At 37.7% G+C, this 17,419-nt stretch overlaps 1 protein-coding gene across 1 annotated transcript; it reads left to right on the forward strand.

Moving 5' to 3' along the window:
• The first annotated feature begins 708 nt into the window (after window positions 1-708).
• On the forward strand, window positions 709-15,922 carry pgrmc2 (progesterone receptor membrane component 2). The gene is made up of 3 exons (XM_048191364.1): window positions 709-1,138; window positions 6,017-6,172; window positions 14,058-15,922. Exons 1-3 carry the CDS (start codon window positions 787-789, stop codon window positions 14,153-14,155), a joined length of 606 nt encoding a protein of 201 aa, XP_048047321.1. The 5' UTR covers window positions 709-786; the 3' UTR covers window positions 14,156-15,922.
• Window positions 15,923-17,419: the final 1,497 nt, after the last annotated feature.

Consider the following 17,419-nt stretch of genomic DNA (forward strand, 5'->3'; position numbering starts at 1 on the left):
AAGAATAAAATAAATTAATAGCAATAATAATAATTTGCACTCAAAAAGAAGAGCAAAGAATAACCTGAAGCATGTGTTTTTGCTATAGGAATTTGGAAGATTTTCCAGGCCTGCAAGCCCTCTTAAAACTCCATGGCATTTTCAGGTTTTCTGTGATTGTGGAACCTTCTTAAAAAGACATTATGAACACAACACACTGAGAGCAATGCAGCTGCTTTGTTGTAAAAAAATACATTTAGTATACACAGTAAATAATTACTTGAGACACTTAAAAAACAAGTATCCAGAAACTGGGAGTCAAGGGACATGGAAACAAATTGTGTAAGCTTGGAAATTAGGTCGTGAAGACAAAGGTCTGATAAGGTATACTGTTATCTTTGTTGAATTATAATTAGATTATTTTTTTCTTTTTTAAAAAGTGATATTATATGTAATATTTCAAGCAGTTTCGTATTTAATGCACATTAATTTTTTTAATGTGTGTGATACATTTTTCAATTTAAAACATAATTGAGTTTCAGATTAATTAATAAGCATATTTGTGAATACCGTTGTGTTTTATCGCGGTTAGCTAATGATAAACATAATCATAACAGTTACCGCCTTTTCATTATCTGAAACCTTTGTCTGGTCGCATCTGCTCGGTCGTCTTGTAGGCGCCATGCTGACAGAAAACTACAAATCCCAGGAGCCAACGCGGTGTTCCGGCGACGGTCAGCCAATCAGACGTGATTCTACGTGCCAGCTGGGCGGGCGCGTGCGGTGGGAAGGCGCTATCGTTGCAGTATGGCGGACGATGGGGACGGTAGGAGTGCAGCGGCGGACACTAGTGACGAGCAGGGGACGACGGAGGAGTTGGATGCGGGGGCCGGTCTCGGTATAAGCGGCATGATGCTCAATCTCAGCGTTTTAGTGCTCGTGCTGGCCGCGTGTTACGTGTTTTACGCGCGGTGGTGGAGGAGGGCGGGTGCGAACGCGGGCCAGGGCAGCGAGGCCTCGCCGCTGCCCAAGATGAGGAGACGCGACTTCACCCTGCAGCAGCTGCGCGAGTACGACGGGGTGCAGAACCCGCGCATCCTCATGGCAGTCAATACCAAGGTCTTCGATGTGACCAGCGGTAAAAAGTTTTACGGACGCGGTAAGGAGAGCTCAGGGCTCATGCTCACACTCAAATCAAGCGGTGTGTTTTTTAACTTGAGCAGTGGAGAAGATGCTAGTATCCAGTAAACAAAAGTCTAGTAAACCTGTAATACATACTAACGTTAGTATCTATTGGGATGGTTAATACTAAACAAGTATTCGTACCTTATTAATGTTTAAGGTAACACTTTATTTTAATTTTTATAGTATTAACAGTAAATTTTGCATAATTACAAGCAACTATAGTAAACATGCAACTATCCTATAGTTACATCTCACAGCTGGGGTAGTTGGTAGTATCCATTAAGTACTAGAGAATGCTTGGATACTAGTACTTACTCCAGTATCTATTCAGTTAGTCACTAGTCAATAGATCTTAGTCACTACTGGAATATATACTAAAAGCTAATGAGCAGTACTAGTTACTAGTAAAATGGGGAAAGTTGCCATTAGATTACTTACTAATCATGTACTTATTATAGTAATAATAGTAAACTATGCATGATTACAAACAACTATCATAAACCTATTGTAAGTACATGTTGTTAATTAATATTTCTCAGTACTTAAATAAAGTGTAACCGGATTACTTATAGAAAAATTGTACAAGTAACAAAAATTGATACTAGTTAGTTTTAAATGGTTGGTTCACCCAAAAATTAAAATTCTCTCATTTATTACTCACCCTCATGTCGTTCCACACTCGTAAGACCTTTGCTCATCTTCAGAACACAAATTAAGATATTTTTGATAAAATCCATTGCCTCAGTGAGGCCTGCATTTCAAGCAAGACAATTAACACTTTCAGATGCCCAGAAAGCTACTAAAGACATATTTAAAACAGTTCATGTGACTACAGTGGTTTGACCTTAATGTTATGAAGCGACGAGAATACTTTTTGTGCACCAAAAAAACTAAATAACGAATTCAACAATATCTAGTGATTGGCGATTTCAAAACACTGCTTAATGAAGCTTAACGAATCTTTTGATTCAAATATCTTAATTTGTGTTCCGACAATGAACGAATGTCTTACGGGTGCGGAACAACACGAGGGTGAGTCATTAATGACGTAATTTTCATTTTTGGGTGAACTAACCCTTTAAGGAATATATTGAATAAATACTTATCAATATTGCAGTGGGTACAAGTGAAATGATAAAAGATACAATTAGATTACTGATAATACTTATTTACTAGAAAATAGAATTGGTAACATAAAAGTAAATACTAGTAGGTTTTCAGAAACAGTAGTTTGCCATTGGTGAAGAGCTTGTGTGTTAACCAGCTTATATTTGCCAATACTCTGGTCAGAGGAAAGCTAATGAGCAGCTCATACTGGTAAATACTGGTCAGAGTAAATTCACACAAAGCCTCTTTCTCCCAGTGACCTCTGTTGTGATGCACAGTTTGGTCCGATGTCTTATCGGAGTTTGCCAACCTCTTGACGGGTCCTTTCTGTCTTATTCATATCTGCGGTCACCTTTATCCTGCTCTGTTTTGCCTTGGTGAACTCTTTCCCAGGCATCAACCTGTCATGTCAGTGCATTTTTGAACAAGAGCCATATGTGATGTGGACAAACAGGGTGAGAGCCATGTGCTGGCACACCCAACAGGTATGTACTGTACTGGTAGAACATTAATTTGTACAATAATCAATATGCTTATTTTAAACCTGTGAAGTGAACAGCTTGATTTGGTATGATGGATATAAGGTCAGCTAAGTTTAGCAGTAGCCTTGGTTAAGAAATCAAGCACTGAGCCTCATTCCTTTCTCCCTCCCCTGCGTGTTTCTTTCCCCTGTGCTTTAAGCGTGGTTTGCAGAGTTGCAGCTGCTTTGCAAAACAGCTGTCTGCTGCAAATGATATTTGAAATATTTTGCCCTCAATGCCAGAACAGCAGTCTTTTGTCTGTCTGGAGTCTATATTTGGAGAGCCAGCTCAGAAGTGAAACTGAGAGTGCACATAAAATCTGGATTATCATGGCCTTTGATTGCATTTACCAAGTTTTGATTCACAGTCCAAGCCAGGGCCTGTGATTGGGCTTCACATCTCCCTCGGCTATATTTGTATACGAGATGTTATCTGACCATCTGTGGTGTTTATGGAGCAGCGCGGGGCATTCAAGGTGTGGTGTCAGCAGTAGACAAGACTCTGACCAGTGCGTCATTCATATAGACACTTGTGTCGTCTTGCAGCATTCCACACAGGCAGAAAATGATATCAGTTTTATTTACCTGTTGCTGCTTTCATTTATAACCTAATGAGACTGTGACAAAGGTTTGAACTTTGTAGGCAGATGTGGTGTTATCATCACTGGACCATAGGGCAGCTTGATCTTTTTGGTCAATGTTTGGCTGGACCTCTTGTACCTTGTAAGACTATTGTTGCTCAACTGCTGGAGAGAGAGAGAGAGAGAGAGAGAGAGAGAGAGAGCTAGCATGCTTTTGCACATGAAGATCAGATGATGAACCAAAAAAAAAGTATCGAAAGAGGCCTTTTTCCTCTTCTATTGCCTTCTGTTCTGAATAAACAATGAAATGAAAGCAAACAGAAGTCATCGTCAGGCCTGATCTGGCTTTGGCCGTCTTATTATTTATAAATCATGGATTCTAGTTCCTGTTCAGGAGCTTATATGAAGTAAAACAAGTCTTTGAGACGTGCACTTCCTCTTGTTGTCTTTTATTACATCATCTCATCTCGATTAGGTGACTGAAGTTCATCAGTCTGTTGTGCTCCGCTTTCTCATGTCTCAGATTTGGGAAGAAAGGTGTGGCCTGAACAGTCTGCACACCTGGAGTTGATTCTTGTTGGGGTGGTGTGTATTGTCTTGACGCCTCACATACATTTCCTTATTCAGCGCTGTGTTATTTACAGAGTCTTTCACATCTGTTTTGAAGTACCTTTGTGTGTACCTGCATTCCTCTGGTTTGCGTGAGCAGCTCCATTCATCCCAGCTGTATGGTTGTTTTTGAGGCAACGCTCTGCTTTGGTGTCAGCTTGTCTGGGATTGTCTGACCCACTGACTCAAAAACCTTTTTTTTTTGTTTGTTTTGTTTTGATTGAAATTCAGCTGGAGTCTTTAACTTTTTATCAGACTTATTGAATAATAATTATAATTTTTTTTATTATTAATACTACTACTAGGGCTGTCACGATATTAGATTTTTCACACCATGGTTATTGTGGCCAAAAAATATCATGATATCGATATATCGCGATATTTATAGAATTTAGACAGATAAAATTATTTATCAGTCTAAATAATTTTTACTTTTAGTTTTTCTCTTTCAGGGTTGCTGCACATTTTTTTAAAGTCAAATTTAAGGCTTTTTAAGACCTGAAGAAATACAATTTAATACTAGCATAGTAGCCTATACATTATGGCTGTTGCCAGTCAAATTAAATCATCAACAAAATCCATCTCTGCAATACAGAGGTGAGACAGAATGAGAAGTGGCATTAATATATTTACACAGCATTTACAATTTGTCTACATAAATTTACTAAATTTTCAACTGATTTGTTCAGATGACTGATTCCTTCAGGAACGAAGCTAGGATTCATTCACTCTAAACACTGATTCAGTCAGAATAACAAAAAACATTTCCGTCGCACGGGGGCTGTTCTACTGTTCATAATTTTGAAATGTTCGTTGGCGGAATAAAGGGGAAAAAAAAAAACAATATTAACAATACTGTGTCTAAAATGTAACTCACATTGTTCATTTAACAATAAGCTAAAGGAACATTGCATTTGTGCTGCTTTTGCTCGTGCGATATTGTAATATAACTACATCTTATAATATGATATAATGACAAAAAATTGTCGGGGCAAAAAAATGCCCGTGTATCTTGAATTTTGAGGGCATATAACTGCATGCATAGCTACATCACGCTGAATAAGACGAGTAAAGAAAATAAGCCTACCGCGTTAAAGGAATCACCCTTTATTTAAATATATGAACACAGAAAATTGCTGTTAACAGGTAAATATAAGGTAAATATAACATTTCCCATTCCATGACTAGTAAAATAATCGCAACTTACTCTCTGTAAAATGGCAGGGTGATGGACACGGAGGTGGGTAAAAAGGTTGGTGGTGTTGCTACCCTTCGCACTGACTGTAGCTAGGCAAATCCTGCGGATTGAGCTATCTAAGGAGCCGAAAAACTCCCATACTGTCGAGCTTATTTACTTTTTTCGGGTGTGGACTGTGGACAGAGCCTCTCACTCTCCCGCTCGGAATAGCTGCGCGCTGCATCTTCTTCTTGTTTGACAGATGTCAGCGTTAAGGTGCAATACTGCCACCTGAGAGCTCAACCAGGTACTGGCGCTGGTACATGTCATGATATCATAAGCGTCCTATTCATTTTAAATATTGTGGTTATCGTCAATACCGGTATATCGTCACACCCTAAATTAACATGATATCGATATTTCATGCTTTGAATATCACGGTTATTGTCAATACCGGTATATTGCGACACCCCTAACTACTACAATACAACTACTGATTAGTAGTGTTAATAATCCTTATTGTTAATGTTTATTATTGATTTATTATGAGTAATAATTAATTATACATATATTTTAACCACTTTACATACTTCATTGCAAAGACAGTAAAATAATTATTAAATGTAAGTTAATTTACTTTATTCTTTATAAAGATATATTTTAATGTGGGAGGAACATTTAGCTTAGCTTTACCGTATTTTTCCCAGATTTGTTTCACAAAATAATTTCAGATCAAACAATAATTGTTGGAGCCCTGGCAGTATTGCACTTTCATTTCTGGTCCCTGTACCTATAATGGTAGAGGTTCTTAAATTTGTCTTGCTGATCTTTATACCCGCCATATGTCTGTCATTCCAGAGGGCCCCTACGGGATCTTTGCGGGACGTGATGCTTCTCGGGGTTTGGCAACATTCTGCCTAGAGAAGGATGCGTTACGGGACGAGTATGATGACCTTTCAGACCTGAATGCTGTACAGATGGAAAGTGTTCGAGAATGGGAGATGCAGTTCATGGGTAAGCAAAAGAATTCCTCTGTAAATTCAGAAAGAAATCATGTCATCAAATCTTAACAATGTCTTGAATTTTTTTGGGCCTCTAGGATAGATGGAGGTTGGACAGTTATGCAGTTATGTTGGTAGTTATCTCTCACTCCTCCTTGTCCACAAGCTTTGCATGTTGTACCTGTTGTGCTGGTTAGGGCTGGTCTGTACATGTTAGTGATGTGATGAGCTCTCGTGCCACGAGAACGAGATCTTGCAATATTAAAATGTGACTATTTCTCGTCGAGGTGAAAAGCTGTCTTGCGATATCAGCATGACTGGGTTGAGTTTGTGGCAAAATCTTTTACAGTGCTTGCATTATAATGTTCTGTCTTTTACAGCATATGATAATTCATACTCAGAAAGTAGAACTGAAGTAACATTCATTACAAGATATAAATTAAATAGTGGAAGTGGTGCATTCGACGGATGAGAATCCATGAACCACATTATTAGATCATTTTCTAAGGCTGCATGATATATTAAATCATAATATCATAATATAGCATAGCGCTTTCATTTATAAACCTACACTAACACAGGAGAATGCATCAGTATGTTTCTTAATATGCGTACTGTTGTTCATCGTGATTTTTAAAATATAAGTTTAAACCCTCGCTCTGAATTTGCATGTTTTTAAAGCTGCAGTCTGTAAGTTTTGCCTCTTAGTCACCATCTCTGTTTGCAACCTGCAATCGCAGTGATATGCGGAATTATCTTTACATGCGTTGTGCATCGGCACAGCTCCTCAGCGTGGATGAAACTTATGTTTGCTGTCAGTCACCGCACCGGTGTGGATACTGTACTTCTGAAAAACAGATTCTACATCTTGAAGTATGACCAAAGTAGGAATTTTCACTGGAAAATGTCATCTGAACAAGTAACACGTCTGCCACTTTTGTTCTGTCCAACTGAGGGGAAAAGCATTAGCCTACAATAAATCGCGCTGCCAGTGGTGATTTAAATCTAACGATCGCTTGGCTCATATCGCATCGAACCCTACAAATTATTGTTGTAATACTTTGTTCTCAAATTGTTAATGTTAACAACATCAGCATTGTGTGACTACGTGTTATTTAGTGTGTATTAGCGTTACCTGTAGATTTCAATTTATGTAGCCACTCCGCAGTCAGAAGTCTTTTGCTTTTTGACCATGGCTGAATCTCCAGTTGTCACTGATGATTGTCATTTGGACCTTTCTGGATTACAGTCCTCCATCAAAATAAGTTTAATTATTTCAGCTGCTGTGAGAAAAGGCTATAAATGATCCGCTATCAGCAGCATCCTATATGCATAGTCTAGCTGGTACTCCTTCCATAATGACGCAAAGACGAACTGCAGCATGCTCGAATTTCCCTCGGAAATCCACCAGTATAATTTTATTATAAAACATTATTACAAGCTTACTGTTGTGAATTGGGCTAAAGTAAGGAGATAGTTTTGAACACTGGCTGTTTATGTACTTGCTCATATTGATTTTGGATCATTTTTAACCAAAAAAAGTTACGGACTGCAGCTTTAAACAAGGTTTTTATCATGCTGTAAAGGGTAACAACAACAATCGCCAGGCCGTTGGCACCCTCTGCAGGCATTTGTTATAATACATAATGTACATAAGTTGATTGTTTATAATATTATGTATAATGCATTATGTATTATAACAGTGCTGTTCAATGAAACCATACAATTTCTTGCTTTTGATACTTTATATAAACCAATTATTATTGCCTTGTTTTTATTATATGTATTTTAGGTTATTTTAAAGGGTATTCACTTATTTTTTTATTACAACAAAAAATATTATCCGATTACTCCATTAATTGTCAAAATAATTGACCAATTACTCGATTACCAAAATAATAATTTAATGACAGCCCTAGATTAGTTAAATAAGTAAAATGCATCTGCATTTTTTCATTATGTGACTTTGTCGATTAACTTTTTTTTCCAGTCAAAATTTGTCATTGAAGATTTCTTAAATATAGTGTTTCTTAAAAATCTTGTCTTGTTTTCATGAACCTAATATCGTGTTTCGTCTCGTGAGCTAAGTGTATCGTCACATCCCTGTATATTTACTATAATCTGATAGCTGGTGCATTTGTAGTATAAATTCTCTAAAAGAGTGACAGTAACATTTAATTGCTTGAGAAAATATATGGCAATATTTTATCAGTGTTTCCTGCACCGTTATTCAGAGGTGGCATGCCAGACAGTCTAAATGAATGAGATGAGATAAAAAAGGCTGTTTAGTGGGTACCACAAAATAAAGCCAAAAATAATAACTTATATTTATTGCATTGTGTTGCATCAACTAGCTTCACTACAAAAGATATTTTGAAGAATTTCTGTAACTAAACATACAGATATTCATACAGGTTTGAAACAACTTGAGTTTGAGTAAATGAGACCAAATCCGAGCCCACTCATTATTTATTTTGTAGAAAACAACGACAAATTGGCCTTCTCTTGAATACTACTGATTTTTCCCACATTCATTCATACTTACCCTGAGGCTAAGGATAGTGCCTTTATTTCCACTGGAGGAACTGCGCTGCACTAAGCCAAAACAGTGGTTTAAGTCTGTGAAGGCATTAATGGGTATGGAAGGAGATAGGAGAGATGTGGCGTCTCAGGATTATAACATCTTGCAACATGAGTGTGACACCTTGGCTCAGCATTTTGCTTCTGTGTGGGATCACATGATTTACACTTCTCCCTCTGAGGAAGATGTTACTCATAAGCTGTCAAATGGTAGAATACCTCACCTGAGTATTGGGCGTGTTAAAGTGAGACTTCGCAAAATGAATGCAGCGAAGGTTGCTGGTCTCGACTGTATTCCTCCTTGGGTCTTAAAGACCTCTCATGAAGAACTGGCACCTGTGTTCTGTGATATCTTTAACACATGCATTCAACATAATATTTTCCCAAAACAATGGAAGTAGGCTATGGTTAAAGGATTAGTTCACTTTCAAATTAAAATTTCCTGATAATTTACTCTCCCCTATGTCATCCAGGATGTTCATGTCTTTCTTTCAGTCAAAAAGAAATTAAGGTTTTTGATAAACATTCCAGGATTTTTCTCCATATAGTGGACTTCAGTGAAGCCCAAACGGTTGAAGGTCAAAATTACAGTTTCAGTGCAGCTTCAAAACATTCTACATGATCCTAGACGAGGAATAAGGGTCTTATCTAGAGAAACCATCGCTCATTTTCTAAATAATTATAGAAGTTTTAACAATAAATGCTCATCTTGAACTATCTCTCTTCTTCTTCTCTATTAGAATTCCGGCAGTGTAGACACTGCCAAGTGTATTACTGCCCTCCACAGGTCAAAGTTTAAACTAATTGTTATATACTTGCACTAGCATATTGTATATGAAAATTTTAGTTCAAACTTTGACCTGAGGAGGGCAGTAATACACTTAGCAGTGTCTACACTGCTGAAATTCAAATAGAGAAGAAGAGAGCTAGTTCAAGATGAGCATTTATGGTTAAAACGTATAAAAAAAATTTAGAAAATGAGTGATGGTTTCTCTAGATAGAACGCTTTGAAGATGCACTGAAACTGTAATTTTGACCTTTAACCGTTTGGGGTCCATTGAAGTCCACTATTTGGAGAAAAATCCTGGAATGTTTTCATCAAAAACCCTAATTTCTTTTCAACTGAAGAAAGAAAGACAGGAACATCTTGGATGACATGGGCGTGAGTAAATTATCGGGAAATTTTAAAGCTGTTCCAAAAAAAAACAAACGCCCAGTTTTCCAGTAGATCACTGCCAGGTCTCATTAATCAGCTGTGTTGGAAAAGTATATGAAGCAATCCTCAGAGATTAAATTCTGGAGGATATAGTCACTAGATTGGACCATCACAGCATGGCTTTATGGTGAACAGATCAACTGACACTGCTCTGATTCAGATTCTGCAATACAGGCATGAAGCAACTAATAGCCACCCTAAAATGAACATTCATGCTGTTTTGGTTGATTTGACTCGAGCCTTTGACACGCACTGTCAATTGCTTCATGCTCTGGTTGACATGCATATCACACATCCCCTTTGGCTCATTGTAAGGAGTTATATGAGTAATAGAGCAAAGTGAAGTGGCGATCTTGTGTGTCTAACTCCTATTCAATTCCAGCTGGTGTTCCCCAGGGGGGTCTTTTATCCCCTCTGCTTTTTGTCATCTGTATAAACAGCAGTCTGCCTCCCTCAGTAATTCCTGTGAAATAGGCTGATTATTTAACAATCACTTTTAATGGGATCCTTACCTGGCCTAACTAGAACCATTTTAAAGCAACTGTGTGAAAACAAACCTGGAAAGAGACGTGAGGATTTAGGAGAAAACAAGAGATCCTTAGTGCATTCCAGTGAAACATTTATAGGATATATCGTAAATTAAATCGGGAGAACAGACCACGAATGCGCAGTATATTGTATTTTTCATACTGTTACAGCAGAATACAAAGGGGAGAAAAAGAAAAATAGAAAATAATCAGGAGGAAAAGAATCAGTGTTTGAAAAGAGCTCTTGCCATAGATATTCTTGTTACACCATTCTGCATTAAAATACAAAGCGTTACACTATTCTCCTGACTTCTGAAAATAGAACATGAAGGAAATTTTACAGCTCATTCAGTCAAACTGACGGATAAAGAGTATTTGTAATGCAACCATATGATTTGAAATGATTTTATTCTTTTTGAGTGGAACCCAAAACAGAAGTGCCTCCTTATAATCTAAAACGCAGTAGGCTCAGCAGGAAAAATGTGGATAAAGCCAGAGCGGAACTGTTGTGTCTCAGAGCAGCACGCAGCTGTGTTTAGTTTCTGAATGAATCCACATTTTGAGCAAATCAATTAGATAAACCAATGATTCAATGGCCCATTTATAAAGAGAGCCATTAAGTGTGTTCGACTTGAAGCCACAGACCAATCGGTGTATGATTATATTTAAAAATAATTTCATATTTTGTGGAGATTTTGCCCAAAAATGAAAATTCTGTTTATATGCCTTTTACTCACCGTTGTGTAGTTTCAAACCTGTATGACTTTCTTTTATTCTACAGAACAGCATAGAAGATATTTTAAAGAATGTTGGTAACTTGGTAACCAAACTGTTTTGGTCTGTAAATATATCTAAATACCAATTCAAATGTAGCTTCTGAAAAAGATCATGGCCATTGCTCCCTCAAAGTTTGTGTAATAGTCTGTTGCATCAAATTAAATATTTCTAAAACTACTTTTTGTAATGTCTATTTGATGCTCTTCTCATTTAACACAATAATGACTTTAAATTATATGGCTAATTTCTTAGCCAAATTTGATGTGCAGTTAAGGCCAATTCACACCGCACCGACAAACGCCAACAAACACCAACAAACGCCAACGAACAAGTTGGCCGTTGGATTTAGAATTCTATGAGAAAAAACTGTCATGTTTACACCGCCCCAACAAACACCAACAAACGAGTGACGTCTGACTGGGAAAATTCCACATCCATGTTAACAATATTGTCAGGCAAGTTTATTAAATTAATAATATAGTATCATATATATTTTCATTGTATTAAAGTATTGAGGCAAAACAAAAATACTAAACTGAAATCCGAAGCGCTGTAGCCATCGTCCTGATCGCAACCTATTGGTTGGTATACACCGGTTTTTAAACTTTTTTTTTTAGTGCGACCCTTTTTATTAACGAGACCCATAAGCATATACAACCATGTAGCTAAACAAGCCAAAACGAATTATTAAAAACGAAACTGAAGGTAAACCTGCGTTGCTCTCATAGTGGTTAACGTTACCTCTCTCTTTCGGTGAAGTGGAGCAGCTGCTCTTGCTGAATGGCACGGATTGCACTATGGACTATTGTACCTTTTTGTATATTTTTATTTTTTTTAACTGTATTTTATTTTTTATAACGAACAAGCTGCGATGTCACATTTCCAGTACTTTGTTGTGTGTGCGTGAGGCGCGGGCGCGATCAAACAGCTGTCTTTGCTGGGGACTTGTCTCGTCGTCATGAGACAAGTCCTGTCGTAATCTGACCTGGTTCGTAGCCAGGTCAGATTACGACAGAGTTTGTTGCCGTTTGTTGGAAAACTGTTCACACCGCGCAGACATTCCACGACCCGACAAACGCCGATTAAACATGTTCAGTCGGGTGAAAACCCACTCCGACCAACGCCAACAGACGCCAACAGGGGTTTCACACCGATCCAACAAACTCCAACAGACGAGTTTGTTGCCGTTTGTTGGCTGTTGTCTGTGCGGTGTGAATTGGCCTTTAAATAGATTAATTAATCAATCTGTTCAACATGTTATTAAGTTAAAACATTTTTAAAAAAAATTATTTTGTTTGATTACCATTAAAAACACAGACCACAGCACTTTGCTGTCACTTTAAGGCAATGTATGGATCTATAATGCTGATATTGTACACATGCGTTGTCTTTCTCAACTGTTTAAGGCAAGCTCACACAACAGGACTGTGGTGCTCACACTACAAAACATTGTCATAGCAGCGTGCATACTACACAACACAACAGTGACGAGGTTCACAAACTACAAGACATTTGGTCAAGAGGCAGTCCCGATCAATAGCAGAAAAAGATTTCTCAAAACATTTTCTGTTTATACCATCTGCATTGATTGGTTGGATTAGTTCCATCTTGTCATTGCATTGCATACACTACAAGATCATGTGGTGGTATCAAACGGGTTTAAAAATACTGCAGCGTACGTGACTGCTCGAGACCTCAAATCATGTTGCTGACCTGCTCATACTTAGAGAGAGTTCACCCAAAAATGAAAATTGTCATAATTTACTCAACCTAAAGTTGTTCCAAACCTGTATGAATTTCTTTCTTCTGCTGAACAAAAAACATGGCAAAGAATATTTTGAAGAATATGGGTAACCAAACAGTTGATGGGCCTCATTGTCTTCCATAGTATGGAGAAAAAAAAAAAAATACTATGGAAGTCAATTGGGGCCCATCAACTGTTTGTTTACTGACATTCTTCAAAATATCTTTTTAATTAAGTCATTAAAAATGTATTATTATTATAATGTTGTTGTTATAATGTTGTCTTATGTGCAGATTAAATGAGTGATGTTCCCTGTACAGTTTACAGCATTTGAGAGATTTTTTTTTTCCTTGTGAAAATTTGTACTGTACCTGATAGTCCCCAATGAATTGATATTGAATCAAATTTAATTGAAATAGAATCAAATCGCAAGCTTGTGAATTGAAATCAAATTTAAATGTGAAATGTGTCAATGCCAAGCAAGCCCTAGTTTACATTGAGCTGATCTAGAATGATTCGAGCACAGTCTCATATCTGTTTGTTTTGCCATGTGAGATGAGGGAATGTGTGATAAGCTGCTTGACTCTCCTGTCACTCGCCTGTGGGGAAAAGCAGGGCTGTAATATGACAGATTAATGCTGTTTGACAAATGAGGTTCTCTGATGATAAAGCACACAACTTTTTCACACTTTCAACCAAACCAAACTGTTTGTTTGCCTTGTTGCTACCAGAGGAATCATTCTGGAACATCTAGTATTTTTTTTTTTTTTTTAATATATATTTTTATTTTAGCTTTATTTCAAATAACAAACAAATCTCAGTTTTAGTTTTGGTTTTAGTTATTAACACCATGGATGGAGAATGATGATCTGCAGCCAGATGATCTTTTTACAGCCAACAGGGGCTAACAGATCCTTCCAAAAATGATAAAATGTGTGCACAAGTTAAAATATGCACTATGCATGAACAAGAAATGGCATGAATGCAATCTTATATTAAAAATGGCATCATTAATGAATTATTTTTCCTCTCATTCTCTCTCTGTCTCTCCCAGAGAAATATGACTACGTTGGCCGTTTGTTGAAGCCGGGAGACGAGCCGTCTGAATACACGGATGAGGAGGACATGAAGGATCATCAAAAACACGAATGATCTGCTGAATTATTACAGCAGCTGAAGCCCAGGACTGAGAAGGCCACCATCCAGAATTGTTAAACCCCAGCAAGAAAACCCCCTCAGAATCTGCCCTTTACCTCAGTCGTACGGTGTCCCCCTACTGCTCCATCACAGCGGAGATAAACGCGCCTGTCTAAAAGCCCCTGCTGTCCTGACTGTTCTTCTACCAAAACAGACCAATAGCCTGTCAGAGTTTCCTGTACTCTTCTTGTCTGCTCTTGATACTTCTCCTTAATCCAGCTCCTTTGTCCTTGCCCCTCCATCTTCCTGTCGCATCAATTTAAAACATAAATACCATCAAACACTACTGTATACCTAAATCATCAGTCATGCAGTATAAACCCCAAATCCTCCGTCATTTACACTACAGTCCAATGGAAAGTGAAACGGCCTGAGGCTTTTATAGCATCCTGCACATTTGTGTGTTCAGGCTTGGACTGACAATGTGAAGAGATGAATAAAAAGGAGGAAGGAGGAAACACTCAATACACATTCATTTTCTTTGGGGACTTCATTCATGACCTCATAGGTCACGTACATAGAGCAGGGCAGATGCCTGGAGTTCAGTACACAACAGGTTAAAAACTGCAACTGGGGTCTCTTTTAATTCTTTTTGTTTTCCATTTGTTTTTTTGTTTTTGTTTTGTTGTTGTACGTGTAGTTATTGTACCACAACGTACGTCTCAAACACTTCTGGAGCATTAAAATCTCATGCTTATTCGTTGACTGTGGAAACGTTGTCGTTTTAAATCAAAGTAAATGTCGAACGGAAATTGTAAACAATCCAAAAGCCAGATTGTCTGCCATCAGCCAATCAATCCAAAGGTTGGGAGGGTCTGGGGTGGGCGGGTGCTCTTAGCAATTTTTGTATTGTGTGCACCACTAGTGTGTAGCGATTTTTGTCACAATGTGATTGTAAAACATTAGGGATGGGAAATGTTTGTGGGGGGTTGGATATCGTTAGCATTCTCGCCATAAAACTGTTGTTTTATTTGAATTGTATGAATCTGAATGGCTGGTTGGGATGAAAAGGGAAGATCAGTAGGGTAGTTGAATTGGATCAGCTCGTCTGCTCATCGGTCAACACAACTCCCCCCCTGTTAATGAAACAGTCAGCGTAGTTATTGTGCCTTATTTCCGTTTAAGTCTACTACAGAATAGTCAAGAGATGTAGAAAGCTACAGGTATGAAAACCAGAGGGAGAAAACGCAAAGGTAAAACATGTTCTGCTCTGCCCTTTCCACATTATCTTCTCGTAGGGGCTTTTTCAGAAGCCAAGGCATCTTTCCCCTCCGTTTCCTCGCAGTTCGTACGACGAGGCGCGCTCACGTCTGTGAGCGAATCAGACACGGGAGGCTTGACCGCCATTATCGTGACCTTGTACATAGACTATATGAGCTATTTCAGTGTTACTGCCATATCTGCGCTGTTATTAAACTCCACGCACTGCTGTGTTGTACTGGCCAAAAGATCCATTGCTCTCTCTTTTTGTTTCCATCTCTTTTTCCCCTCTTTTTTTTTTTTTTTTTTTTTTTTTTTGTCTCTGCTAAATTTATTTTTAATTGTGGGTAATTTTCAAATCCACCCTTAAGTGTTATATTTTTTCTTTTGGAGAGGGGAACTACGAGTTTGGAAGAATATTTTGTCTTTGCTGGGGAGGGGATGAGGAGAAATTCAAAAATTGTGGATTCTGTAAATATGTGTATCATTTTATTAAAGCATGTGCAGCAAAAAGTGAGGTAATGCTGGCTCTCACGTCATGTATTTAAATGGAGTTTGCAAGGATGTGCGTGTGTGTGTGTGTGTGAGCGTGCTAATGGGGAGGACAAGAATGTGTTGTTGCAGAAATAAATACATTTGGTTAATAACTACTGTTATCCTCTACTGTTATCTGCCCCTTTGATGTGTTGGTCTTGAGTGCAAAAACTGCCCTCACAAAGGGCAATATTTCAAATTGCAGAGCTTTAAAAATGGCAACCAAGACTGTAGCCACTAAAAAGTCAAATATGTTGAGAAACCAGTAGGTTGATTTGTTTACTAAATGTCCCTTAATGGATCATATGCAGTTCCATCATAATAATTGAGAGTTTGGGACCAGTTGGAAGATTTTGCATTTCCACAGTAAAGCATATGGCTCGCAAATAAATATGGTGAAGCAGTAGGGAGGAAATTTGCGGTTGGTTGTGGTATTTGTCAGGCTCTAGTTATAATTTCTAAGATTGCATATGCAAAAATGCAAGTCATAGGAGTAGTTTGTTTAGAAAAAAAGTTTTATTTTCTTGTTACTTGCAGACTTGGATATATTTTTAAACCTAGCGACCAAGTGAACTGTCACAATCTTGTTAGAGCTGAACAATAACACTGAGACATCAGTACTGTGCATCTCACATATCACCCCATTTACACAATCAGTAATGCAACAAAACTAAATCACTGAATATGTCTAAACTGCAAGCAGGGGCAATTCTAGGATTTTAGTATTAGGGGGAGCTCAGCCCCCGAATGAGGGTATGATTTAAGAAAGTTATTTTATATTTTATTTGTATACTAGGATAGGCATGAACAATACAGTAGGTTCTACACTACCTATCAAGTCATTCCTTAAATATTGATTTCATTTCAAATCATTTTAAATAACCAGCTAATATTCATTAAGAATATATACAAACCTTATGTTACTCGATTGTATTATCTGTCCCATATTAAATCATTCCCTTTTTGTTTTTTTATAAAAAAAATAATAAAATAACCACATGAATCTATAATCAGTTGCATCAAAAACTCTGAACACATGAGTCATTGCGAATTGACTGAGATCGCCCCCTAGCGGCGAACCATTGTACAAGTCTGTGGTTTTTCCTGATCTCTGATCAGTTTTATACATTTTTGTAGACATGTGAATAATTTAAAAGGAGTAATAGTAGTTAATAGTCTCATACTGGCCTGGGATGCGTTTCCCAAAAGCATCATTAGCTAACTAACATATAGTTCAGGGATCAGGTGTTTCCCGAAACCACAGTTCAAACGAACATTCGCAAACGTGTGTGGTTGGAAGCAGTGAATCATCTCAACCTTTTTTGAGTAATGGACCACCGTCATATTTAGAACCGTCCTCAAGGACCCCAGAATAATATTGGCTCATTGGTATCATTAATGTCTTTGTGACGACCTAATGCAGTCAAGTATAATTTACTACTACATTAGTTGAGTTGTCCAAAATTCAGTTTTATACAACAGTTC

The sequence above is a fragment of the Megalobrama amblycephala genome, linkage group LG5 (assembly GCF_018812025.1).
Source record: "Megalobrama amblycephala isolate DHTTF-2021 linkage group LG5, ASM1881202v1, whole genome shotgun sequence".
NCBI lineage: Eukaryota > Metazoa > Chordata > Actinopteri > Cypriniformes > Xenocyprididae > Megalobrama > Megalobrama amblycephala.